At 39.4% G+C, this 22,351-nt stretch overlaps 4 protein-coding genes and 1 non-coding gene across 6 annotated transcripts; 2 read left to right on the top strand and 3 right to left on the bottom strand.

Moving 5' to 3' along the window:
• Window positions 1-1,630: 1,630 nt before the first annotated feature.
• Window positions 1,631-4,776, top strand: LOC146570130 (nuclear receptor-interacting protein 3-like). 2 transcript variants are annotated; one of them, XM_085281139.1, is made up of 8 exons: window positions 1,631-1,934; window positions 2,520-2,684; window positions 2,809-2,891; window positions 3,020-3,159; window positions 3,261-3,347; window positions 3,383-3,456; window positions 3,562-3,650; window positions 4,089-4,776. In XM_085281139.1, the coding sequence occupies exons 1-8, from the start codon at window positions 1,719-1,721 to the stop codon at window positions 4,117-4,119; spliced, it is 885 nt and encodes a 294-aa protein (XP_085137265.1). In that variant the 5' UTR covers window positions 1,631-1,718; the 3' UTR covers window positions 4,120-4,776. The 2 variants fall into 2 exon arrangements, with proteins under 2 accessions (XP_085137265.1, XP_085137264.1); XM_085281138.1 differs by lacking the exon at window positions 3,383-3,456 and having other exon boundaries at window positions 3,261-3,313.
• Window positions 4,777-5,122: 346 nt separating this feature from the next.
• Window positions 5,123-10,147, top strand: lg7h11orf16 (linkage group 7 C11orf16 homolog). The gene is made up of 8 exons (XM_085281136.1): window positions 5,123-5,165; window positions 6,089-6,302; window positions 6,686-7,048; window positions 7,139-7,263; window positions 7,332-7,485; window positions 8,112-8,343; window positions 8,567-9,049; window positions 9,820-10,147. The coding sequence occupies exons 2-8, from the start codon at window positions 6,096-6,098 to the stop codon at window positions 10,011-10,013; spliced, it is 1,758 nt and encodes a 585-aa protein (XP_085137262.1). The 5' UTR covers window positions 5,123-5,165; window positions 6,089-6,095; the 3' UTR covers window positions 10,014-10,147.
• Window positions 9,746-12,186, bottom strand: akip1 (A kinase (PRKA) interacting protein 1). Its single transcript, XM_085281137.1, has 5 exons — window positions 11,890-12,186; window positions 11,223-11,447; window positions 11,005-11,079; window positions 10,787-10,918; window positions 9,746-10,430 (listed from the first exon to the last, which is right to left on the bottom strand). Exons 2-5 carry the CDS (start codon window positions 11,376-11,378, stop codon window positions 10,281-10,283), a joined length of 513 nt encoding a protein of 170 aa, XP_085137263.1. The 5' UTR covers window positions 11,379-11,447; window positions 11,890-12,186; the 3' UTR covers window positions 9,746-10,280.
• A 1,121-nt stretch (window positions 12,187-13,307) lies between these two features.
• Window positions 13,308-17,963, bottom strand: rpl27a (ribosomal protein L27a). The gene is made up of 5 exons (XM_085282965.1): window positions 17,845-17,963; window positions 17,163-17,226; window positions 16,992-17,067; window positions 14,371-14,545; window positions 13,308-13,483 (listed from the first exon to the last, which is right to left on the bottom strand). The coding sequence occupies exons 1-5, from the start codon at window positions 17,845-17,847 to the stop codon at window positions 13,355-13,357; spliced, it is 447 nt and encodes a 148-aa protein (XP_085139091.1). The 5' UTR covers window positions 17,848-17,963; the 3' UTR covers window positions 13,308-13,354.
• LOC146570127 (small nucleolar RNA SNORA3/SNORA45 family) lies at window positions 14,728-14,858 on the bottom strand. The gene has a single exon (XR_014893487.1). It is a non-coding gene; the product is annotated as a small nucleolar RNA SNORA3/SNORA45 family (small nucleolar RNA).
• Window positions 17,964-22,351: the final 4,388 nt, after the last annotated feature.

The raw sequence follows: 22,351 nt of genomic DNA, 5'->3' as shown, positions 1-22,351 counted from the left end.
ATTTAATTATCTGTAAGACTTTTTTTTTACACTTTCAGTACATTTTTTCACATTATAAACTTTGACCTCAGAGCAAAAGTATGGATTTGTAATGAGAAATGATTTTGTTAGTCTTGTATTATTGCTTTTAATTAAGTAAACAACTACCTGCATGATGTAAATGTAGCAGCTCCAACTGATGTCAATATTTAGGTTTCAAACACAACCAGCTTGGGACAGTTTTGAGCCTTCTTATCTGAAACCAACACTTATAACCTCAGAGACACGAAACAGAACAAACACGAAGGGAACGCTTCATCGTCTATTGAATTGAAATGAATTAAATGTCAGGAATACCAGTCTGTCCTGTTAGGGAGCATAAACCACTGTCTCCTGCTCAGATGCAAATGACAGTGATGGCAAAATAAGAGAGGAGATGGCTTTGTGGATATCCCTCCTTTTTGGTGAAAGCAAGGGTGAGCTGCTCACTGAAAGAACATTTGGACAGCGCTGTCATATATATACATTTCCCCCCCATTTGAATAGAGAGAATATTTTTGAATTATTTGCTGTAGCCCAGTGCTCATGCTTTCTTTTTAGTGATTCATATTTTCTAACAAACAATAAAATGTTATTAAAAATAGAATTTAGAAAAAAAGGGATTTTATAAAAAGTTTTATTTCCTGTTACAACCCTCACCAAAAAGCCTTTGTTTTGCAAAACGTGAGTTAACTCTTACAGGCCTGCTGCTCATAGAGCTTCACATTTTGTGCAAGTGGTTTCTCCACGTGAGAGCGTGTTATTGGAGTCACGCTGCAGCAAAGTGACGTATGTTTCCCTGTTTTCGTTCTACCTGCCTCAAGTAAAAGCAAAGTCACGCAAACATACTGAATGAGACCGGAAGCTGCTGTCAAAATAAAACCGGTGAGAATTCAGAAAGTTCTAGAATTTGTCATCCCACTAAAGCGCTGGCAAACACCCAAGAAATGCATACATGAATATAACATATTGTGGATTATGTGCAAGCGTTATCAGTCATTATTAAACATTCAGTGCACCACAGTGTTTCTTTTACTTTTTGATGTTTGCATCTGTTTTGTTCCAGTGAATTATTGGCCCATCGTCTTTTCCGTTTTCTAATCATTTATGTTCCTTGAACATTTATATGAAACACAATAAATAAATAAATAAACTTGTGGCGCGGACATATGCAGTACAGCTGGTCTTTGTAAACAGTGAGCTGTAGGCACTTTAATAGACTGTAGTCTGAGTTATCTGAAGCAAATGAACATAGCTTACCAGATTCGCATTGTAGCAGTTCTCAATCTTTTTCTGACATGGCACACTTAAGCGGCCAAAGGAAAAGAAATCTTACTTTTAACTGAAATATTCTTAATTCAGCATTTTGTACACAGAAAGAAAAATATTTTGAGTGTTTTTAAAGGTTGTACAATAAAAATATAAATTCAGGGTTGTGTTAGTGGAAGAACGAAGTAAATCCACTTTTCAGGGGTCTCAGAGTTGAGCAGTTCATGAATCTGTAATGCAGCATTAAAACATCCATCCGTTCATTGCGCAATGGGCTATGCAGCGTTTGGAAAATGGGTTTTATTTTGAAAGTTCACAGCAGGATTCATTTTTACAACTTGGGCTGTCTTAACTACCTGTCATGTTACGGGGGAGTCTCCTCTTCTAATGTGGACTTGACGCATCGGGGATTCCTCATTAGGCTCGGTTGTATGCAGGCAGTCAGAGAGCCGGGGCAACACAAGCACACGCCCGCCATCATGTTTACAGGGATGCGGACAGAGAACCGCGGAGAAAAGGGGGTCCTGGATGCAGCGACTCTGAGGCAACAGAGGAGGCTGAAACAGGCGATCCAGTTCCTCCATAAGGACTCCGCTGATCTGCTTCCTTTGGATGGACTGAAGAAACTCGGGACTTCTAAGCAGGGGGTGAGCCTCATATCTAAGGCCATTATTATATAGACATTATATAGGTGATGGGGAGGAGGACCATTGCCTCTCTCTTTCTGTGTGTGTGTGTGTGTGTGTGTGTGTGTGTGTGTGTGTGTGAGAGAGAAATTTATCAATGATTTATACTCTAAAGTGAAAACCTGAATCTATATTGTTATCTTATCAGTCTATCCATTTTCCTAACCACTTCTAGCAGGGTGGCTGGAGCACATCTCAGCTGCCACCTGGTGAGAGGCAAGGTATACTCTGGAGAGACTGCCAGTCCATCACAGGGCTAAAGAGACAGACAGCTATTTAATTTGCTTCCACATTCACACCAAGGGCCAATTTAGAATCACCAATGAGCCAAACATGGATGACTCTGGATTCTGTGAAGAAACCATAACACAAAAATATGTCAAAGTTAGGCGACAGAATACTTTCTAAATTGTATACATGAGCTTAAAGATGGTCTTTATATTATAGCATTTTTAGCTCAGACTGTAGATCTGATTTTAGGCTTCGACAATACTGAGGATATATATTCAGTAGGCGTGTTTGTGTTGTTTGTAATCTCTGTTGTAGCAACCACACAATATTCTCCAGAAGCGCCTACTGGAGGCAAAGCTGTGCAGAGGCAGGATAAACATGTGTGGAGTAACACCAAGCAATGGAGAGGTTCGTCTGAGCCACAGCCATGTAAATTCACAGGAGGATGAGGAGGATGACTTCATCCTCGTGCCCTGCAAGGTGGGTGGAAGTTGGGCTACTTAAAAATTCTTTTCAAGCACAAAATATCCGTGACTTGTTTGTCAAAAGGATTTTTTTCTTTCTTATTTCTCCTATCTTACATGCACCTCCCCTGTGTATACAGTGTTTAGGACAGGAAGTGAATTTGCTGATTGATACAGGTTGCAAGTTGAATCTGATGTCTTCTGTGACTGCGGAGAGATTTGGGTGAGATGTCTTCACTAATTTTTCATTTTCCTGACACCAGTTCATTTTTCAGTGTCTCCTAAGTATGTACTGCAAACATCTGCAGCATGTGAGGTGAGAACTGTTGAATTATTTTGTTTCCCTTTCAGTTTAAAAGAACTGGTCGAAGAGATCAAAATGGAGACCGATGGCTTCCCATTTCAGCGCAGGCTCTGCATCGATGGTCACATCAAGGAGCTCGGCCTGACCGTCGGACAAATCAGGATAACTTGCTCATTTGCCATAGTGGGTAAGGAACACAACAATCGTTGCCTGAATGAAAATTATAAGAACACTTTTATATGAAGCGGTGTCATCATATTACTGTTCATCTATTACATCTATTTTCAGAAAGTAACAAGCATCTCATGTCCTTGGGCAGCAAGACTTTAAAGACACTCAAGGTAAATCTTCTGCTTTGCAACCACCATCCATCATCACCATCCATCACCACCATCCATCACCACCATCACCACCATCCATCATCACCATCCATCACCACCATACATCACCACCATCCATCCTGGAGGGGAAACAACACAGTGATGTAAACAGATACAAGATAAAAGCTAGATGATTAACTACACTAACTAAAATGGCTCTACTATAACCAACGCGGTTCTGTAATGTTTTGACATTTCTGTTTTTGCAGTGTGTAATCGATACAGAACAGCAGATCATGGTGATTGGGACAACTGTGAGGGAGCAGATTCATTTTGCCAAAAAGCAATTCAGTGAAGGGTAAGATGTTTTTCTCATCTTTTAGCTTTAAAAACATTTTTTTTCTTGTGCAAATTATATTTATACCTTTCAAAATAAGGTATCATGCAGTTTATCAAATTAATATCATGAGGTGCAATCAAACATTCAAAACCTTCACAAAACTCTCATTTTTAAATTAGGGTGTAATCCACTACTTATAGAAAGTTGTGCATTGCTGGGAGTTTTTCACGCATAAAGAACCAGTGCAAAAAAATATCCATACACTGCTTATTTCAAGCACCACATTTTGCTTTCTGGAGTAGTTTTGCATTTTCATTATTGTAGCAGTATATGGAAAACATAATAATGGTGACTTTCATTAATGTTAACCCTTGCTTACCTTTAATTATTAATTAAGTTGGCAAAGCCTAAGTCTAACCAAATCTGCCTCTTCTCCCCCCACTTTCGTCTCTGCAGCTCCACAGACTTCAGAGACCTGGGTTACTAATCTTCCTACCCACAAATAAACCCACACTGACCAAAAGCAATAGGAACATTTACTCCTACAACCAGATGCCTCATTGGAGAACTTCAGATTTCTACCTTCACACACTTTCAGTTTCTGTTTGCCGGTTTGCTTGCTGCGTTTAGAAGTCCTGATGCTCCACAATGACTTCACTGATCTTAACGTTGGCAGCCTTTAAGGCAGCCGTTCTCACTCTGCAGCTGCTCGCACCTGCAGGTTAACATGTAGCGTTCTTTTAGCCCAGAGTGTGTGAGTCTCGTATTAGCAGTCGCTACAGTAGTACGTGCTGTGCAGGTAGTTAACAGAAGCTGTAATCTCTAAGATTGTGATATAACTGTGATTTTTAGCTCTTTGTAATATCCAGCAAATTAGTATTATGCTGCCAGACATGGTATTCTGCAGCCGTGGAGAACAACTGTTAGTTTGTGTAGATTAGGAGCTCAGCACAATCTACTGAATACAGATTAGACGTTTCTCTACTATATTTGATAATGTTGTAAATGTATTTTCTAGTTGAATCATGTATTTGCATTGAGGTCACTGCCTTTTAATGTTTACAGGATTGTAGTGACACTTGTGATAGGTTTTATCACCCAACGGAGGCAAAAGTGTACCACTGAATAAACAAATGAACGGTGACATTTTAGTGCCTTTGCTCATTTTTTCACATGAGCTGTAGCACCATGAAAATCTTATCAGTGCCATTTTATCTGAGAGCCATTTATGAATGTGTGACCAGCTGAAGGTGACCTAATTCGAGTTGTTAATTAGAGGAAAAATCAAATAGAGTTAGGAGAAGAAAAGTCCTGACACATCTGCAGAGATTAGTGTCATTTTTCACAGCTGCTGTTTTTGTGTAGCTGTACCATAGCAACTGTAGCGTGACCCGGCCTGCCGACTGGCAGGTAAACAGGCCCTCCAGTGGTTATGAAGAGGGCCAGCTCAGGCTCGAACACCATGGAAACCGACATAAACAATGGGTTGAAGTTGTTGTCTGCAGCTGACTGTGATCGACACAAAAAATGTAGGTAATGTAATCTGTGTTTTAAATGTGTTATATTTCAATTGTAGTGACTCATGTTTGTAGCTGCTTTACTGAAAGAGGTTAATAACTGTGTTTGCTATTTTTGCGGACATAGAAAGAAATGTTTCAAGTTTCTCTCTGTATTTGAGTCAACTTGATGGAAGTAGATTTACTTAAGTCCTCTAACTTTACATTTGATTAGACTACATGCTTTTATTCCACTACATTTATCTGATAGTATGGTGAATTTGTAGATTTGGGGTGATATTACAAAGTACAATAAAATAAGAAACGATATATATAATATTAAAAATATATATATTAAAATGTGAAAAACTACTACCCAGCAAAATATAAAGTTAGTACATACAATATATACAATATATACAGTATATGTTCAGTATATATAGTCACACATGAAAGTAATTAAATGAGTCCCATCTTCACCTATTGCAACATTAAAGAGACGTACACATTAGTATATCAGTTATTCCAATATGATCCAGTAATATAGACAGTTCTAAAGTTGGCCTCTTTGCATTATGACTAATTGGAATAATTATTAAAAACATAACATTAAAAAAAACCTGTAATTTATCTATAAATCTGTCTAATTTATCTATACATTTAGAAAAGTGCTGATTATTTTTCATAAAAATTGATGCAGGTGCTCAGTTTAAAATTTGGTAAAGTGTGTTCTAAAACAAAAAAAAATCTAAATAAAGATTAAAAAATGTTCACAAGATATGTAGATATTTTCATTGTTATGTGTTTTGTGCTTTTTGATAATATGTTACATTTGGCCTAAATATAGTTCAAAGATTTTCAGGTGATTCCTCGCCCTTTCTCACTGTCTTTTCACTATTACAGTTTACAAAAAAGGCAAAAAATAAAAGAAAACTGTGTGATTCCTTCCCATTACCACAGTGTTACTATGACATCTGGACAGATGGTGACATGTGAGGCTGCACTGATACCACTGCTCCTGGGAAAGCAGGGATGCAACATCACGTTTGTCCTGGAAAGCTCTGAGAACATGAGAGCTGTTCTGGGGTCAGTGAAACACCTGCTGATCCAGACGTTGCTGAATAAAGCGTCTCACAGGGACTCTCTCTTTAACATCATGAGCTTTTCAAGCAAGGTGAGGGGGATCTGGTAATTTGGGGCTTTTAATAATTTCTTTGTATGCTCATTTCCAGGGTAGAATGGTTGTACAGCATACTATTAACTTAAAACAAGAATCAGGTGCACTAGTTTGAATTTCTTTTGGATTTTTGATCCAGTGAATTCACACACAGGGCTTTTGATCACAGCTGTGCATGAAGTCAGTCAAGTGCAAAATTGAGTAAACTCATATAGTATACTACCTCACCTTTATATGATTTGATTTTTAAATAACTAATCACTCTTATTCTTTCATTTTCTTCATTTTTTTAATCTCACCCTGAGCTTTTAGTACTTTGAGGACATTTTTTTAAGCTTGAGCAGAACCTCAGATTTACTGAGTCTTTCTTTCCCTTGAAGGTGACCTGCTGGTCCTGCCACATGTGCTCCTGTGCTCCTGACACAGTGTACATGGCTCTGTCCTGGATTCACTCCATCAGCTGCAGCTCAGGCGGAGATCTCTTGTCTGCTCTGAGTATTGCTCTCACCGACCCTGCCTGTCATGCCGTCCACCTTCTTTTCACAGGCTTTCCTGATCAACCAGAGGCCGTGCTGAGAGCTCTTCCTGCACTGGCAGTTGGGAGGCCTGTGAACGTTTTCTACCTGCAAGATATAGGAAATAAACTGGACAGAAACACAAGGGACTATCTGCAGTCTTTCACACAGACCACAAGGGGGAGCTGTTATCTGATTCCATTCGATTTGAATGGCACGCTGGAGAAGGTATAGACTGAGAATTGCTCGGTAGTTCTAAAAAATAGGCCCCACAGTGACTGTGAGTCTGAGTATGTGTGGTTCTATTACTGCTGTCAGGTGATTCCTCTGTACGTTGCTGAGAGCCAACCATCACTGCCAAGCTTCAATCCAGCCAAGTGGTGCTGTCCCTCCACCTCTGTCACAATACCACAGCTGCACCACATATCTTCACCCCTGCTCAGGTCTAGTTGCACAATTTTTAATCTTTTTAAACTTTGAACATTGTTTTAACAACAATTTAACACTATAGGAGCAGTCGGAGTAATCCCAATCTTCCGGTTACCTCCTGTATCCTGTCTGGTCAAACCCTAAGCAGCCCAGAATTCTTCCCAGGATGCAGAGTCCTGGCCAGGAGAGAGCGGGATGGCCTTTATTACATGGGCACTGTCATAAAACAAATACAGGTGACACATGACCATTGAATATTGTTTCTACTACAGCTAATACGGGCTAATTCAGTTATTTACTCCTGCAAAAGCACAATCGTTTTAAAAATGAAACTATACATTTACAGTATTTGCTGACTTTAAGTTTAAGGGTATTCAGCCACACCACTTTTAATGTATTAGCATCTGGATGAGTGCACAGGGGCACATCAGCTGCACTGAGCAGGGCTCTCATTGACTGACTGCTTTAATAAGCACTTTGCCCAAAAATTGTGCCCAGTGTTTTCCCAATTTTCCCATCTGTCCCAGCTGTCACAGCGTCAGTGGTGGAGTAGATCTAGGTAAGGTCGCCAATCTCTCACAAGGCTCTCCTTGTGCCATCCCATTTAAAAAGTGGTGGGAAAGCTCCTGGTCTTCAGAGGAAAAGCAGAATAAATATAGAGCATTTAATCTATTGTGACGCAGCTTCAGTACAATCCAACAAAAACTGATCATAAAAATATAACCTGATGAGCCGAAGTAAAAAAAAAAAAGTTTTAGTGTCAGAGTCACTGCTCTTATCCAAAAGTCAGACGCTAACGGACTAAAAATCAAATTTTAAAAAAGGGACGAGTAAATATTTGAAGACTGTCTTCCAATTTTAGGGCTGCAGTGGAATTTGGGTGGTTGACTTTGACCATGCAGAAAGCGCAACGTTTGAGATTGCCTCCTCCCAGCGCCAGCTCGTTTGTTCACTTGACATGGTCAATGACAGCAGAGGTTGCACATGCAGGTTGGCTCCTGGCGACGCTGTCCTGTCACCATGGGAACAAGATCTGAGAAGATACGGTCCAGGTCAAGTGGTGGCAGCCACAGAACATAGAGATGGTTATGGAGGTACGGCAGAAGTCGTATATTTTATATTATAACATCATCATATGACATTCAGTGGTGTGGATACAATCAAGGATATTTTTCTTTATAGTCAATAATTCTAATGAGACCGTTTTCAAACGGGAGACTTGTTTCCTAAGATAAATATTCATATGATAAATCACCAATGTCTGTTCATGATCACCATCTGTAATCCACTCAAAGGGCTCACCTTTCCTTCCTGTAGGTAACGGTGTTAGACGCCTCCGGGTGCTGATGTGGAATAGTTGTGTGTATGTGCTTCCTGAAAGTCTGCTTTTGCCCATTTCTGCTTCTCGTCATGCCAGAATAGTACGGGAGCTCCAAGCAGTCACTCACAATCAGTGCTGCAGCTGGCTTTGTGCCCCCCAGCTGTACTGCACCGACTGCTGCCATTCAGCATGTGCCTCTTGCTACTGTTCATCCTGTTTAGTTCCACCCAGCCTTGGAGCTAGCTTTGGAAAATCAGATGAACTTGATAAAACAGAGCAAGTCAAGCAGGTGGACCGCAGAGATGCAGATGTGAGGACGAGTGATCCCGAGTTGCCATCTTCCTCCTCCTCCTCATCTCTTTCCCATGATGAGACTAGAGCATCAACTTCTCCTTCACTGAAGATAAGAAGTAAACAACAGCGTCCTCCCTGGAGATACTGGAGAAGAACTGGACCAGAACCACAGCACAGGCAGCCAGGTGAGAATCAGACACACACTGAGTTAATAAGTTCTGAAGAAGTTCAAAAGAAAACTGGAAACAAAAAGAAACCTTGTGAAAAAATAGATCACAGGTAGATTCCACTGGAGATATCACATAAACAAATGGGTCCTACAGTGTTTAAGGTTAATGACACATTTACTGAGAACACTGGAGTGTTACTGTTAGAAGACAGGAGATATTGAAATTGAAGACATCATGACAAGACATGTTTAAAATCCCTTGTTTTGACATCATCTACTTAAGTGAATGAAATTAAACATTTCAAAAGACACTGTACCTGACCTTATGTTACCTGGTTGAATTTTTGTTAGTAAACTCATAAATCAGTGTATTTCCATCTGCTAGTCTGTTCTTATCCAATCTTAAAAACATCCGATCCTCTTCGCCTTTTTTGGGTGTTTTACTGGAGACCCCAGTAAGTGCTGTGTAGAGTGGTCCTGAAATCCTTTCGATGATGTTTTTCATATTTTGACTAAATGTTATTCTCTGTTACCTTTATAGCAGATGCTGCTTGCTACACAGTGTGGGCACACATGAACACATGCATGTTATTTTTGATGTATTGTAAACAAATGCATTTCCAGTCCTTTTACCCTCACGTTTAATGGTCACAAATAAGTGCAAACTTGTCTCACAAAATGCCAATAAAGATGCAACATGCTGTTTTTGATGATAGCAGTATACAGTATGCGTTCTGATATGTGTGCAATATGCATGAGCTCAGATGGAATTTTTTTTTTGTGCAGGGAGTGCTGGTCCCCGGAGGACAACCCAACCTGTGAGTTTCAGCATCCCTGAACCACAAATTAGTGCCTCACCAAATCACAGCTCCCTGTTTCAGTCACTTCCTGGCACCAGAGGAAGAAGAGCAAACATTAGAGACATTTTGTCCACAACCAGCTTCAAACCTCGACCACCAGTGGGACTGCAGTCTCTCTGAGAACAATGCCAATATATTTACATATTGTCTCAGTGTAAACTCATGTACAGTGCATGTTGAAGAGCCAAACAAAAAACTGATTACAAAAATATTTTATTTCAATACAATGATGTGGTCTTAGTGCAGGTAAGAATGTGTTTAAGTGCATTACAGTAAAATAAAATGTAAACTCTTAATGCAAAAATCTATATACAAGAAGCAAGAAACAAAGAGCATGTGCAATGGTCAGTTGTTATTAAAGGGTGACAGGTTTGGTCAGCTGAGGGGTCAGAGGTCAAAGGTGAGGTTGACACTCTCCCCAGCTTTAACACTGACCAGCTGAGTCTGCTGCTGTGACTCTGCCACACTGGCAGTGATGGCATATGTTCCAGGTGAAAGCTCGATATAAAAATCCTCACTGGATCCAGACACGCGGTTCTGAAAGCAGCAAATAAAAAGATTTTAATGCAATGATTATTTTTTACATTTTAGATGAATTAAAGTCAAACTTTTGACAACATGTAAATAGTAAAACTCAGGCCCCCAAACTGAAATGCAAACTTCATCTATACAACTTCAAAGGAGTTTCCTGAATTCTGCTGGTACTGTCTATGCCACTGTAAAATGCTAACTTTCTGAAGCCTCCAACTCAATTTTTTGTTTCCCTTTTCCACTTTTTTGGCCAACAAATTACCTACTGTAAATTGCTTAAATATAAAGCCTTAAATGCTCTGGGTTTGTCAGCCTCTGAGCTTTTCCTATTCCAAATAATCAAAAACACAACGCAGAATTACTTGGTATTTGTCGCATTTCCTGGTTGGTAGCGCAGCTGATGTCTTTGCAGATGCTGGCTGTGTGTGAAACCTGGACATGTGGTTCTTTTCAATGTCACTGGGCTGCGTGCAACAACCAGACTTGTAAAATCTCTGCAACAAAGACAAAATCCATATTTTATTCTCCCAGGTCTGTAGCTGAAGTCCACATAGAGGTGCTTTGGGACATAGTCACTAACTTTGCAATGACTAGTGGTTTGTGCCATGAACTCAGCGATTTTTGCAAAGGCATCATCAAGCTCTGTGGGATTTCTCTGGAAAAGCAAGAGATGAAAAGAGACAAGCTGATAAAAAAAAAACAAAAACAAACTTTGAACAAAGAATTAAAAGTATTTATATTTAGATTACATTATAAGGTTATATTATTATAAATATTAAAGGCGAAAGATAAAAGCACCTCGTCAGCTATATCTGTGTCTTCATCTGCCATAGTGGGGTTTTGGGATGCAGTGCTCGCCCAGTCCACACTCCGCCTGGAGGCTCGCTGCAGCACCTCCAAGCCCAGACTGGCAGAGCGCTGCAGGGAGGACTCCAGCCAGGCTTGGCTGTCCATGGACAGGTGGAGGGAAAAACTCAGGTGCCCTTCACCCAAGGAACGGGCACAAAGAACGCTTTAAGATCGCTTTACAGGACACAAATATTGAAAAGACAAGAATTTAATTGTAAATATACCAATATAATACAACAAAAGAATTTATCACTTACTGGGATTTTTTAAAACTAAGATGTCAAACTGCTCTGTGGATCCAGCATATCTAATAGGCATCTGATTTTTCTAATCTGATATTGAGAAAACCCTTTTTCAGCTGCTTCGTAAGAAACACAATATGTCAGAAAACAAGTTAACAAAGCTACATCAGTACAAAAATAAGACTGTGTTAACAAATCTTGGCCAGTTAACAAAGATCAATGTTTTTTTTTTCCCCTCCGACAAGGTTTGAACCAACTATAATCACCTTAAATGCAGTGTGGGAAACAAGAACATATGGGACGGATATCCTAGAAACAGCGCATGCGTGCAAATTAAATCAGCTGGGCTGTCACTTCTTTCTGAAGCTACTTACTTTGAACTGTTAAACACAGACCCGTTTCCCTCGATGGAAGCTCAGGAACACTGAGACGTGAAACACTTCGAAGTGCACGCCTCACATTCTAGAGCATGACGTTGTCACATGTAGAGCACATTCTGCTTATTCCAGGAACCGTCAACAAACCTCGTGTCAGGAGACTTCGTCTACCTGCTCTGCACGTTTAACATGTACGCAGGTTACTGGATGCAAAGTTAGAGAAAACTGTGCTCCGCACACTTACACTCTGGCTTTGACGTTTCCCTCGTTTCAGTCGCATTCACGTCACGCTTTTAGCTGCTTTCAAATGACACGGCAGGAAATCCTACATATTAAAGCCCGCCCCTTAGTGGTGGAGGAAGTATTCAAATCATGAACCAGGGTGAAATTTATGCGTTTACCTTACCTTGTCATCTTTTCTGTGCGGTTTTGTGGAAAACAAATAATGAATATTTTGATTGTGGATTAGTCTGCATTTCTGTTTCTATCAATCAGCTAGTTAATTCATATAACCTCAAATAAAAATAATAAAAAGGAGACGCAAATAAAAGTGCAGGACTGTCCCTAACTATCCTTAATCTGCAGTGAAAGTCATAATTGAACTTCTTAAGTTCATGTTGCCATGTCTAGCACACTGCCAGTGTTTCCAAGGAAAGCTCTTAAAATGGACACCTTTCATGACAAACAATTACTGAATTGTTTCAGCTTTGCTTGCACACAGATACAATTGAGAAAACTTTAATATTTACTGATATTAAAGTTTTATTTTTGACTGTTTTATTCTATACATGACTTGTTAGATACACCATTTCGGGCCTCCAGTCTACAGAACAAGCTGTTAAGTTATATCTGGTAGTTTGTGTTGGGTATCACCACGTCCCAATAAACAAAATTCTTTTAAAGGTAGCAGTTTAAAAGCAGCTGATTAAGCACTATATAAACAAGTTCCTCAGAAATTTGAATATACATATATTTTGCCTCTAATTAGAATGACGTGACAAAAAACATCAGAATTAACTTTCTGACCATTTCTTTAATTGTTCAATGTAGTGCTGACTTTCTGAAGCACATACGGCAACATTTGTATTTTTTTGGTGAGTTTATATTATTACCAAAAGCATAGCAATACCGTTTCATTGTAAGTCATTAGAAACGACTGACTTTTGCTATATTAAAAGAACCAAACAGGAAGTCTGTGCATTTTTGAATATTGTTCAGTCTGTAACTTGGACACTTGTCAAAAAGATTTTACAAGGACAAGACCAACAGTGCTGAGGATCCAGGTGATTTCCTCACATGAAAAAGTTTCCTCTGCTCCTCACACCTTTCAATCAAAATTAACAGCATCTCTTCAGTTTCCATGCTAATCAAATTGCAACTTAGGAGTGGGGCGAAAAAAATTACACACACACCAGTTTCCATTTATACAGTTTATTTCTGCAAAAACACACAGACAGGATCGTTATGCCATCAGCACGCAGGCTCCTCCCGCTGCCTTGATCTTCTCCTCGGCCTGTCGGCTGAAGAACTTGGCCTTGACGATCACAGGCTGCTTGGGCAGCTTGCCTTTGCCCAGGACTTTGTAATAACCCTGCAAAGTAAAGCACAGGTGGAGATCATTATTTTATCTGACAATACACTGTAATATTATCTAATAAGACTAACAGCTAAAACTACGACATGTAAGCCAACCTAAGATGAACTGATAACCACCACAAACAAAACCACACTAGTTAAGTAAAAAAAGTCTGTCGACCCAACAAAACAAACGTTAGACATTGGCTTGGCGAGGAAAAAGGATGCTGGTTCAACTCTAGCCAGAGACACAAATCCCCTTTGGGGCTGCATCAGGTAGAGCTATGCCCAGTATAACTTTCTGTAAGAAGGGAGTGTGCTAACGTGAGCACAATAAGCAAAATGCAGCCAAACAAACAAACAAAAGTCAAGTTTTAATAGACAAGAGTAACTTTTCTATTAAAATGAAATTATGTTTACAAAAAGAAATAATTTTCAATGACTGAAAACAGGAAAATTATCTGGTACAAATCCAGAATTTATAGCTCCTTAAAAATGTAAATGTCTGAGTATAATGTTGTGTAAAATGGGGGAAAAAAAAGTCCTGAAAGCAGAAAAATTAAGGAAAACCAAGAAGTCTTAAATCTGTTTTATTAGCACCACGTACACTTTTGCACCAAATTCATCAGAAACCCATCCAAAACATTTAACTTTCCACTATGAGTGTTTCAACTGTTTAAAGGACACCTGTTCTTTAAAAAAAGAAAACGGTTTCTGATGTCTGATTCCAGCTGCTCAACAACAATCCAATTTCCTAAGGTGATACTCAATGCCGACAAGTCGACATGCCACCACCTACTCCAAGCTACAGTAGAGGAACAAGAACTCCCGTAAAGATTTGAAAGGTCCAATTATTATGACAAGAGAACATTTTTAATAATAGCAAGATTTAGCAATACTTACAGCGCGCACAGCATCGATGATGGGGGCGGGTCCATCGGGCTTCTTGCTGTAGTTGATCCTGGTCTGCTCGCTCACCAGTGTCCACAGCTTGTCCAGGTTGATGGTAGGGCAGTGGGAGGTATTCCTCTTCAGGTGGTAATGTCTCATGCCCACCTTACCAAAGTATCCTGGATGGCTGAGGACAAACACGAGGAAAGAAAATGAAATCGAATGTTTTCAAACTAGAGAAACAAACACTAATATTTTAAATATTAACGTTTAATTGAAGTTCACTTTTGACATTCAAATTTAGTGGAATAGTATAAACTACTGCCCCAATTCTAATGTGATGGGTGCATCAGCAAGGTGTTTTAGAGTGTTTGTAATTGCCCATGTGGATGACTGGACTATAGGGGAGGCCAGTCGGTGAGTAGGACCAGTCTTTAATCTAAGAGGACTCAAGCACACCAAGACAATGAAGTCTGTCAAGATGAGACTCTAGTCTCTATAGAAACATTAGATAAATGCATTTCTCTTCCTACAGCCTTTTTTTACAAGCAGGTAAAAACTAATCAGCACATCTCTTAACTGGACAGCAGAACTAACCCAGCATAAATGTGTTCCATAGATGAGCACAGTCCCCAAATTGGGAGAAGGTTCAATAAATTCTTTGTGTCCATAATACACAGTATCAGTGCACTGCTCTCCAGATCTTTCAATAATATATTGCATGGCAGTTTTCACCAAGTAGACTTGGGTTGAGTAAATAAGCTCCGTAGTGGGGATGGTCTACCATGTTTCTGATTTACTGGATGAAATTTTTACTCTTTCTTTGAAAATGCAGCTGTTTAGGTATTAACCTACAGAAAGACTGACCAAGCTGCTGTGGTGGCATCTCAATCAGCTACCTCAACTCTCTTCTGCCTGTGTGAGGTACACTCCAATTCCACTGCCCTACAGTGACAGTAGTCCTTGTTCTGCTGTAGCTCACCAAGGCTGCGGAGCAGAACAGGGACTATTGTCAGCAGCCACAACTCAGCTGATATAACTCGAGTCTGACTACAGGTTGAGGGACTTGCTGAATTTGCCGCCGATTAATTTTGTTATATATTACAGCAAGCTCTATAGTACACAATAATATATTGTTAAAATAAACTATTACTGTAAAGCCTCATCTAGGAAACACTACAGCTATATAGAATAGGGTGATACATCGAATATACTTGATGTATCACGTGTTTTCCACGAACGATGGTTAAAATGGTTTTAACATAAACATCAAGTGGAAATTGCCGCAATATAAAGCTGTCTGGGGGCAGGGGGGCAGGGATAGCTCAGTAGGTAAAGTGGTCGCCCCATGATCGGAAGGTCGGCGGTTCGAATCCACTTAACGGCTACCCTGAGGTACCCCTGAGCAAGGTACCGTCCCTACACACTGCTCCCCGGGCGCCTGCTTAGTGGGCTGCCCACTGCTTCACTGAGTGAATGGGTCAAATGCAGAGAAAAACAAGTAATTTCCCCATGGGGATCAATAAAGTATCCATTATTATCATTATTATTATTATTGTCTGCATGCAATTCACTGTCAGTTTTTTTTTCTCCTACACGCTGCAAATGCATCATTAATCCCCCCTCCCAACCGGAAATTTTTTTACCTGTGCTGAGCATGCGTGTTTACTACCTGATAAGGAAAAATATGGCGACAGCCGGAGTTACAGAGGAGCGAGCGAGTGAGACTGTTGTTTGGATTTCACAAGGAGGAGACAAAATACGGTAATTTGCAAGACATGCCATAAACCTACTGGCACAAAAAGTATCACGAATTTATTCCATCAGCTGAAAAGTCATCCACTGCAAAATGAAGCCAGTTTTAAACCCTGCATGTCAGCGTCTCCCACACAGCAAAGGAAACGTTAAATAAACCAGCTGTGATACCTGCGACGGTTGTAGGTTAGTTGTTTTTATAGCCACTATCTAAACGTTCATTCCTGTAATTTAAGGCCATCACATTTTTTGGTTCACAATTTTTATGTTATAAGAACAAAAGAGCATCTTTCTAATCTCAATTGTTTTAATTTGTCTCGTGAATTCTTGCCGATGTCCTTTTTTGTTGCTATGATCTTTTGTTTGTTAAACATCTAGTGTTGACCACAGAAAGACTTACTGTGACAGTATTGCCATTTGTCAAAAACCTCTGTGTGCAACAAATGGAACCCCCCCCCCCCCAAACATTTCAATTCATTCATATATTATTGTCAAAAATATAAAACAGTTAATTTGAAAGAGTATAGCAGTGCAATTTTAAGCTCTATATGGCTGAAAATAGTTTTTTTTTGTGATACAGCCAAAAATGTGACATTAGATTTTCCTCATATTACTCAGCCCTACTGCTTTAGCCACAAAACCTGGCTTTATCTCTAAAGGAATCCAACACAACAACCGAAATCATATCAGGCAACACTTAGGGACATCATAATCTAACTTAAATATCTGAGGTAAAAGCATACTTCTGTGTATTTTTAGACATATTACCTTACAAAGACTTTTATGGCCAAATACAGGGAAGCCAGGTTTACTTGAGTTCTACTTTACAGTAGTCACACTGTACTCAAATTTCACTAATATCATTATGAGTGACTTACTATTTGTCGAAATTGATTCTGTGATGATGCATGCCACCAGCATTACCACGACCTCCAGGATGCTTCCTGTGCTTGCCTGTGGAGAGAGTCGGTAAACGTTTACTCCATCTCCATATCGTCCGGGGATGAAAAACAATCAATTAAAACTTGTGTCAAAAAGAGTATACTCACCAACGCGACCATGTCCGTGGCTGACATGTCCTCGGAGTTTCCTGGTCTTCGACTTCTTGGTAGGCTGTGAGCAAAGATTTTGCAGTTATTGTTAAAAAAAGGATGAGGTTTATTTGAAACATTAGCTCCCGTCTAGCAAAGCAACAGACTTAACAGTCCGGCAGGTCGACTGTGATGTTAGTCTGCTAAGAATCTGTAATAAAATGAGCATACATAGCATGTTTTCCCCACAGAAAAGCTAAAGTAAACCGCTGAGTTTGTCCCCGAGTACTTGCATGCTGCTTAGCAGGTAGGAGGCTAATGCTAGCTCAACCATCTTTATCGGAAGGTTTAACGCTTTATGCCAATGGTTGTTTCAGGGTTACACCACCACCACCACCACCTTGCACATTTAACTCTCACTACCGTTGTCAAAAAAAATTACAAATGTTTGTTTTCTGCGTGTGGGTAAAACTAGGTTCCCTGCTAGAGCCGAGGCCCAGGAGAAGCGACATATCACACAGTGAACCCATCAAAGTCCTCACAAAAATGAGTAAATAACGGTAATAACACCCAGCATTTATTCCTACAACATGAGTGTATTATAAGACACCATCTAAAGTGGATTATTTTATACAGGTTAGTAAGGATGGAAGTAGATTTAACCCAGTTTGGATGCACAGGGATAAAACGTAGAACCTACCATCTTGGAGGCTAGTTGAAAGAGGAACGCGATTCGGAACGAACGCGATTTTGTGCGAGATTTGCCCCCAACAATACAAAGTGCAATAATTCCATAGCGACATCTGGTGATTGAGGATCGAAACGACACAAGAGTCAACTGAAAATTCGCTTTCTTTTTTTAAGTCCAAGAAGACAATTGTGAATTTAACAAAAAAAGTGATACGATTAAAGTCTGACATTGATAGAATTAAACGGGTTCTACTTGTATTTTAGCAATTAAATTCTCATGTTACATCAAACAAATATATATTTGAAAACCCAAGCTAATGATAATAACTAATCACTATGCAAAAATAATACATGAATATCCTTCTGAGATCCAGAAGAAAAAACTATTTAGATATTTTCTTTAGATAATTTAAGTACAGTGACTGATAAACAAAAGTTGACTGATGTTTTGTTTGTTTACAGAATGATGTGATGTAATATAACAACATTGTTTCTGTTTCTGGTACAATGCCTTTTTATTTCATGAAAATTACAATTAGATGAATGGAAATCTAACATTTACAGAAATCATCCATTTCTACAATTTTGTGCAGCCATGGATGCCGCCACGTGCCACGGACCTCACGCCGCCATCACACCGCCACCTGTCACGACCTCTGCATGAACCTGAACCCAAGTCAATTCAATTCAATTCAATTCAATTCAATTCAATTCAATTCAATTCAATTCAATTCAATTCAAGTCAATGTTATTTATATAGCACCAAATCACAACAAAAGTCACCTCAAGGCACTTCATAGGTACAGAGAAAAACCCAACAATCATATGACCCCTATGAGCAAGCACTTCACTGGGTCCCTGTCTGTTCATCACACTCGGGAAATCTAAGCCTGCTGGCTTCATGGACAGATAAAGTTGGGAGTAAACTGCGTAGAAGTGAAAATGGCTGCTATGCCTTCTAATGATTCTGCAGGCAGCATGTATAATGTAAACAGAATTAAGGAATCCTGTGGAACTCCATGACAGCTGTGTGAAGAGGACTCTCCATTTACATGAACAAATTGGAGTCTATTAGTTAGATATGATTCAAACCACTGCAGCACAGTACCTGTAATGCCTACATGCTCTGATTGCTCTAATAGAATATTTTGGTCAACAGTATCGAACGCTGCACTGAGGTCTAGCCGGATAACCACAGAGATGAGTCCACTGTCAGATGCCATAAAAAGATTATTTGTAACCTTCACTAAAGCTGTTTCTGTGCTGTGATGAGCTCTGAAACCTGACTGAAACTCTTCAAATAAACCATTCCTCTGCATTTGATCTGTTAGCTGTTTGACAACTACTCTTTCAAGGATTTTTGAGATGAAAGTAAGGTTGGACATTGGCCTATAATTAGCTAAGACTGCTGAGTCAAGAGATGGCTTTTTAAGTAATGGTTTAACTGCTGCTAGCTTGAAGGCCTGTGCTACATAGGCATATAGGTTGATTATATTTAAGATTAAAGCATTAATAAATGGCAGAACTTCTTTGAGCAGTTTTGTAGGAATGAGGTCTAAAAGACACGTTGGTGGTTTGGAGGAAGTAATTACTGAAATTGACACAGAAGGATCTATTGGAGAAACAAACTCTAAATAAATATAAATGGCAAGTCGACATGCCACCACCTACTCCAAGCTACAGTAAAGTAGAGCAACAAGAACTCCCATAAAGATGTGATCTAGTCCTTTTAACTGAATGAAAGGTCCAATTATTATGACAAAAACTGCTAATTAGAGACGTTTTAATGAGAGAACATTTTTGATAATGGCAACATTTGGCAATACTTACAGCACGCACAACATTGATGGGGGCGGGTCCATCGAGCTTCTTGCTGTAGTTGATCCTGGTCTGCTTGCTCACCAGTGTCCACAGCTTGTCCAGGTTGATGGTAGGGCAGTGGGAGGTATTCCTCTTCAGGTGGTAATGTCTCATGCCCACCTTACCAAAGTATCCTGGATGGCTGAGGACAAACACGAGGAAAGAAAATGAAATCGAATGTTTTCAAACTAGAGAAACAAACACTAATATTTTAAATATTAACGTTTAATTGAAGTTCACTTTTGACATTCAAATTTAGTGGAATAGTATAAACTACTGCCGCAATTCTAATGTGATGGGTGCATCAGCAAGGTGTATTAGAGTGTTTGTAACTGCCCATGTGGATGACTGGACTATAGGGGAGGCCAGTCGGTGAGTAGGACCAGTCTTTAATCTAAGAGGACTTTTTCATAAGGAAACTTATGAGTTTTCTGATTTTATTGTATATTGCTTGTGATTTAGATTTGTTAGGTGTAGTTCCTTTTACATCTCCCCTCTCTGTGTCTCTCTGTTCCCTAACTCTCACTCTCTGCTCCTCGCTCTCGCCCTTTCTCTCCATCTTCAGTGTTTTTGCACTTGTCTTCGTAGCCTTGTCTCTGTTCCCTCCCTGTGTTCAGTGTATCTAGTCTGTTTCGTCTCAGTATTCGTTTCTCCTGGCCTTTTGTGTTTGGTCCATCTGTTTCCTGTTTTATTTTGGTAGTCTTTGCCCTGTGTGCACTGTGTTCTGTTTTGCTTTCGATGTCCTGTTAGTTTGTAATTAGTTCTAGCTGTGCTCCCACCTGTGGTCCAACCTCTCGTTATCCTGTGTATGTGTTTTAGTCCTCAGTCTCCCTCTGCTCATTGTGGCTTCGTGTGGGTCCTTGTGTTCTGTGTTTCCCTTGTAACTTCCTGGCTGCTAATTGCTAGTTGTCTGTTTCTAGCTTATAGCTCCCAGGTTCTAGTTTCACAGTTTTTAATTTTTGGGTGGAGTTTCATCTTTCAGGAAATAAAGCTGCCTCTTTTAGTTGATCTCTTTGTTTCTGAGCCCTGTGTTTGGCTCCTACCTCTGCCTGCTATACAGCCGAACCTTGACAGAAATAATTCTGGGTTTTCAGGTCATGTCGCTCACTAAAATGACCATACATGGTTGACAGAGGGCTGAGTGAGATAGTTGCTGAGATGGCAATCAGACATTAGGAAGGAAAATGCTCGGGACGTACCAGTTTTTGAGGAACCTGAGCAGGGCTAAAATAATGAGATCCAACGTCAATTATGGATAAAAAGTGCTTAAGAAGGGTCTCACCTTCAAGAGGGCTTTATTCTTTTCCTCTTATAAGAGATAACTTTGATGGACTGCCTAATCTTGAAGAATCTGTCTCGACTTCTTGAAGTGACTATAACTAGGAACTAGCAAATTTGGATGCTAGGTTATCTGACTCATGCCATAAACATCTCGACAGTTCATTAGGAGCCGCATAGATTCCACACATGGGGCTTGATGTAGTGGTCTCAGACACATGTCCTCCACAGAGGACAAAAGTGAAATGCCAGGTCTTACAAGACTATGATATTATAATAACTATTTCAACATATAATCATCATATATAACAGTACCCTGACACATTATGCAGAGAATATAAACCCTGAGTAAAAACACACACAGGCTTGGATCACGTGCACACAGTTAAAGATGACGTGTAGTCACACATGTCCACGTAGCTTTATTGGGTTTCTGTGGCGACGCAACCGCAAACAGACACAGTTAAAGGTGATTTACATAAAGTCAGTCTGTTATTCAAAGTTTGAGTGAAATGTCCAGCGTGTAACTTGTCATTGGCCAGAATAACAGGTTGCAAAATCAGCCTCTGAAGGAAGGTAAGACACACCTCTGCCATGCCACCAGCTTTTTGCAGCCCTAGAGATCAGCACCACTGAACAAGTAAGGACATTTTTGTCATTAATCCCTAATCTATCTTGTGTATATATATTTAATGTGTTTGAAGTTATACTTTTTGTCTCTATTTCAGAAACAAGGAAATAAAGGTTAATATAAGAGATAAATAATTCTGTAGAAGCGTGTCCCAAAGTTTTGTTCTGCTTTGAAGTATTTCAATTTGATGCCACTTTACTCACACGAAACCATGATAAAGATTTCATTTGGCTTAAAAGGGGAAATATGTATCATGTCAAAGAGTCCATCTCAAATGTATTTTTCTGGCCTTTGTAAAGAGCCTGGCCATCAGATTGAGGAAAATCTTTACTAAATTAAAAAAGTATATAGAAAATGTTTTATTAAAATTATCTTAACTTCCACCAACAGGAACAGTAAAACAAGACAGTGAATCAGTTATTTGCAGTCTGATATATGAATTGATAAAAGACACAAACTCCAATGTTGGTGTTTCAAAATTTAAAAGGTTATTTTTTATAATCCCAGTTCCAGAAACATTTGGTTGTTTTGTAAAATGCAAATAAAACAGAATGCAATAGTTGTAATACCTTGAAAACCCATATTTTGTTCACAACAATCAGATTGTAGACAACGCGTTAAATCTTTAAAATGAGAAAGTGCACCAATTTTAGACAAATATTAACTTTTCATTTCATTAATGTAACTTTGTTGAGATGTGTTTCTGCCTTCAAATTCAAAATCATCTTATTATAAATGATAGTTTTTC

This window comes from Mchenga conophoros, linkage group LG7, assembly GCF_057382185.1.
Source record: "Mchenga conophoros isolate Kocher_MC1m ecotype Shallow Benthic linkage group LG7, M_conophoros_male_GT1.1, whole genome shotgun sequence".
NCBI lineage: Eukaryota > Metazoa > Chordata > Actinopteri > Cichliformes > Cichlidae > Mchenga > Mchenga conophoros.
The sequence above is the reverse complement of the archived record's forward strand: the minus strand, read 5'-3'. Positions and strand labels throughout refer to the sequence as shown.

Bases quoted from the DNA above. Each gene is read 5' to 3' on its own strand.
- lg7h11orf16 (XM_085281136.1), top strand. From the start codon at position 6,096: ATGACATCTGGACAGATGGTGACATGTGAGGCTGCACTGATACCACTG. The intron at 7,049-7,138 runs GTATAGACTGAG...TACTGCTGTCAG, and splicing joins TGAATGGCACGCTGGAGAAG to GTGATTCCTCTGTACGTTGC. The intron at 7,264-7,331 runs GTCTAGTTGCAC...TTAACACTATAG, and splicing joins ATATCTTCACCCCTGCTCAG to GAGCAGTCGGAGTAATCCCA.
- rpl27a (XM_085282965.1), bottom strand. The intron at 17,068-17,162 runs GTGAGTATACTC...CTCTCTCCACAG, and splicing joins CCACGGACATGGTCGCGTTG to GCAAGCACAGGAAGCATCCT. The intron at 13,484-14,370 runs GTAAGTATTGCT...TTTACTTTGCAG, and splicing joins TCATCGATGCTGTGCGCGCT to GGTTATTACAAAGTCCTGGG.
- LOC146570130 (XM_085281139.1), top strand. From the start codon at position 1,719: ATGCAGGCAGTCAGAGAGCCGGGGCAACACAAGCACACGCCCGCCATC. The intron at 2,892-3,019 runs GTGAGATGTCTT...TTTCCCTTTCAG, and splicing joins GTGACTGCGGAGAGATTTGG to TTTAAAAGAACTGGTCGAAG. The intron at 3,160-3,260 runs GTAAGGAACACA...ATCTATTTTCAG, and splicing joins TTGCTCATTTGCCATAGTGG to AAAGTAACAAGCATCTCATG.
- akip1 (XM_085281137.1), bottom strand. From the start codon at position 11,378: ATGGACAGCCAAGCCTGGCTGGAGTCCTCCCTGCAGCGCTCTGCCAGT. The intron at 11,080-11,222 runs GTGCTTTTATCT...TTGCTTTTCCAG, and splicing joins ACACAGATATAGCTGACGAG to AGAAATCCCACAGAGCTTGA. The intron at 10,431-10,786 runs GTAATTCTGCGT...TGCTGCTTTCAG, and splicing joins GGAAATGCGACAAATACCAA to AACCGCGTGTCTGGATCCAG.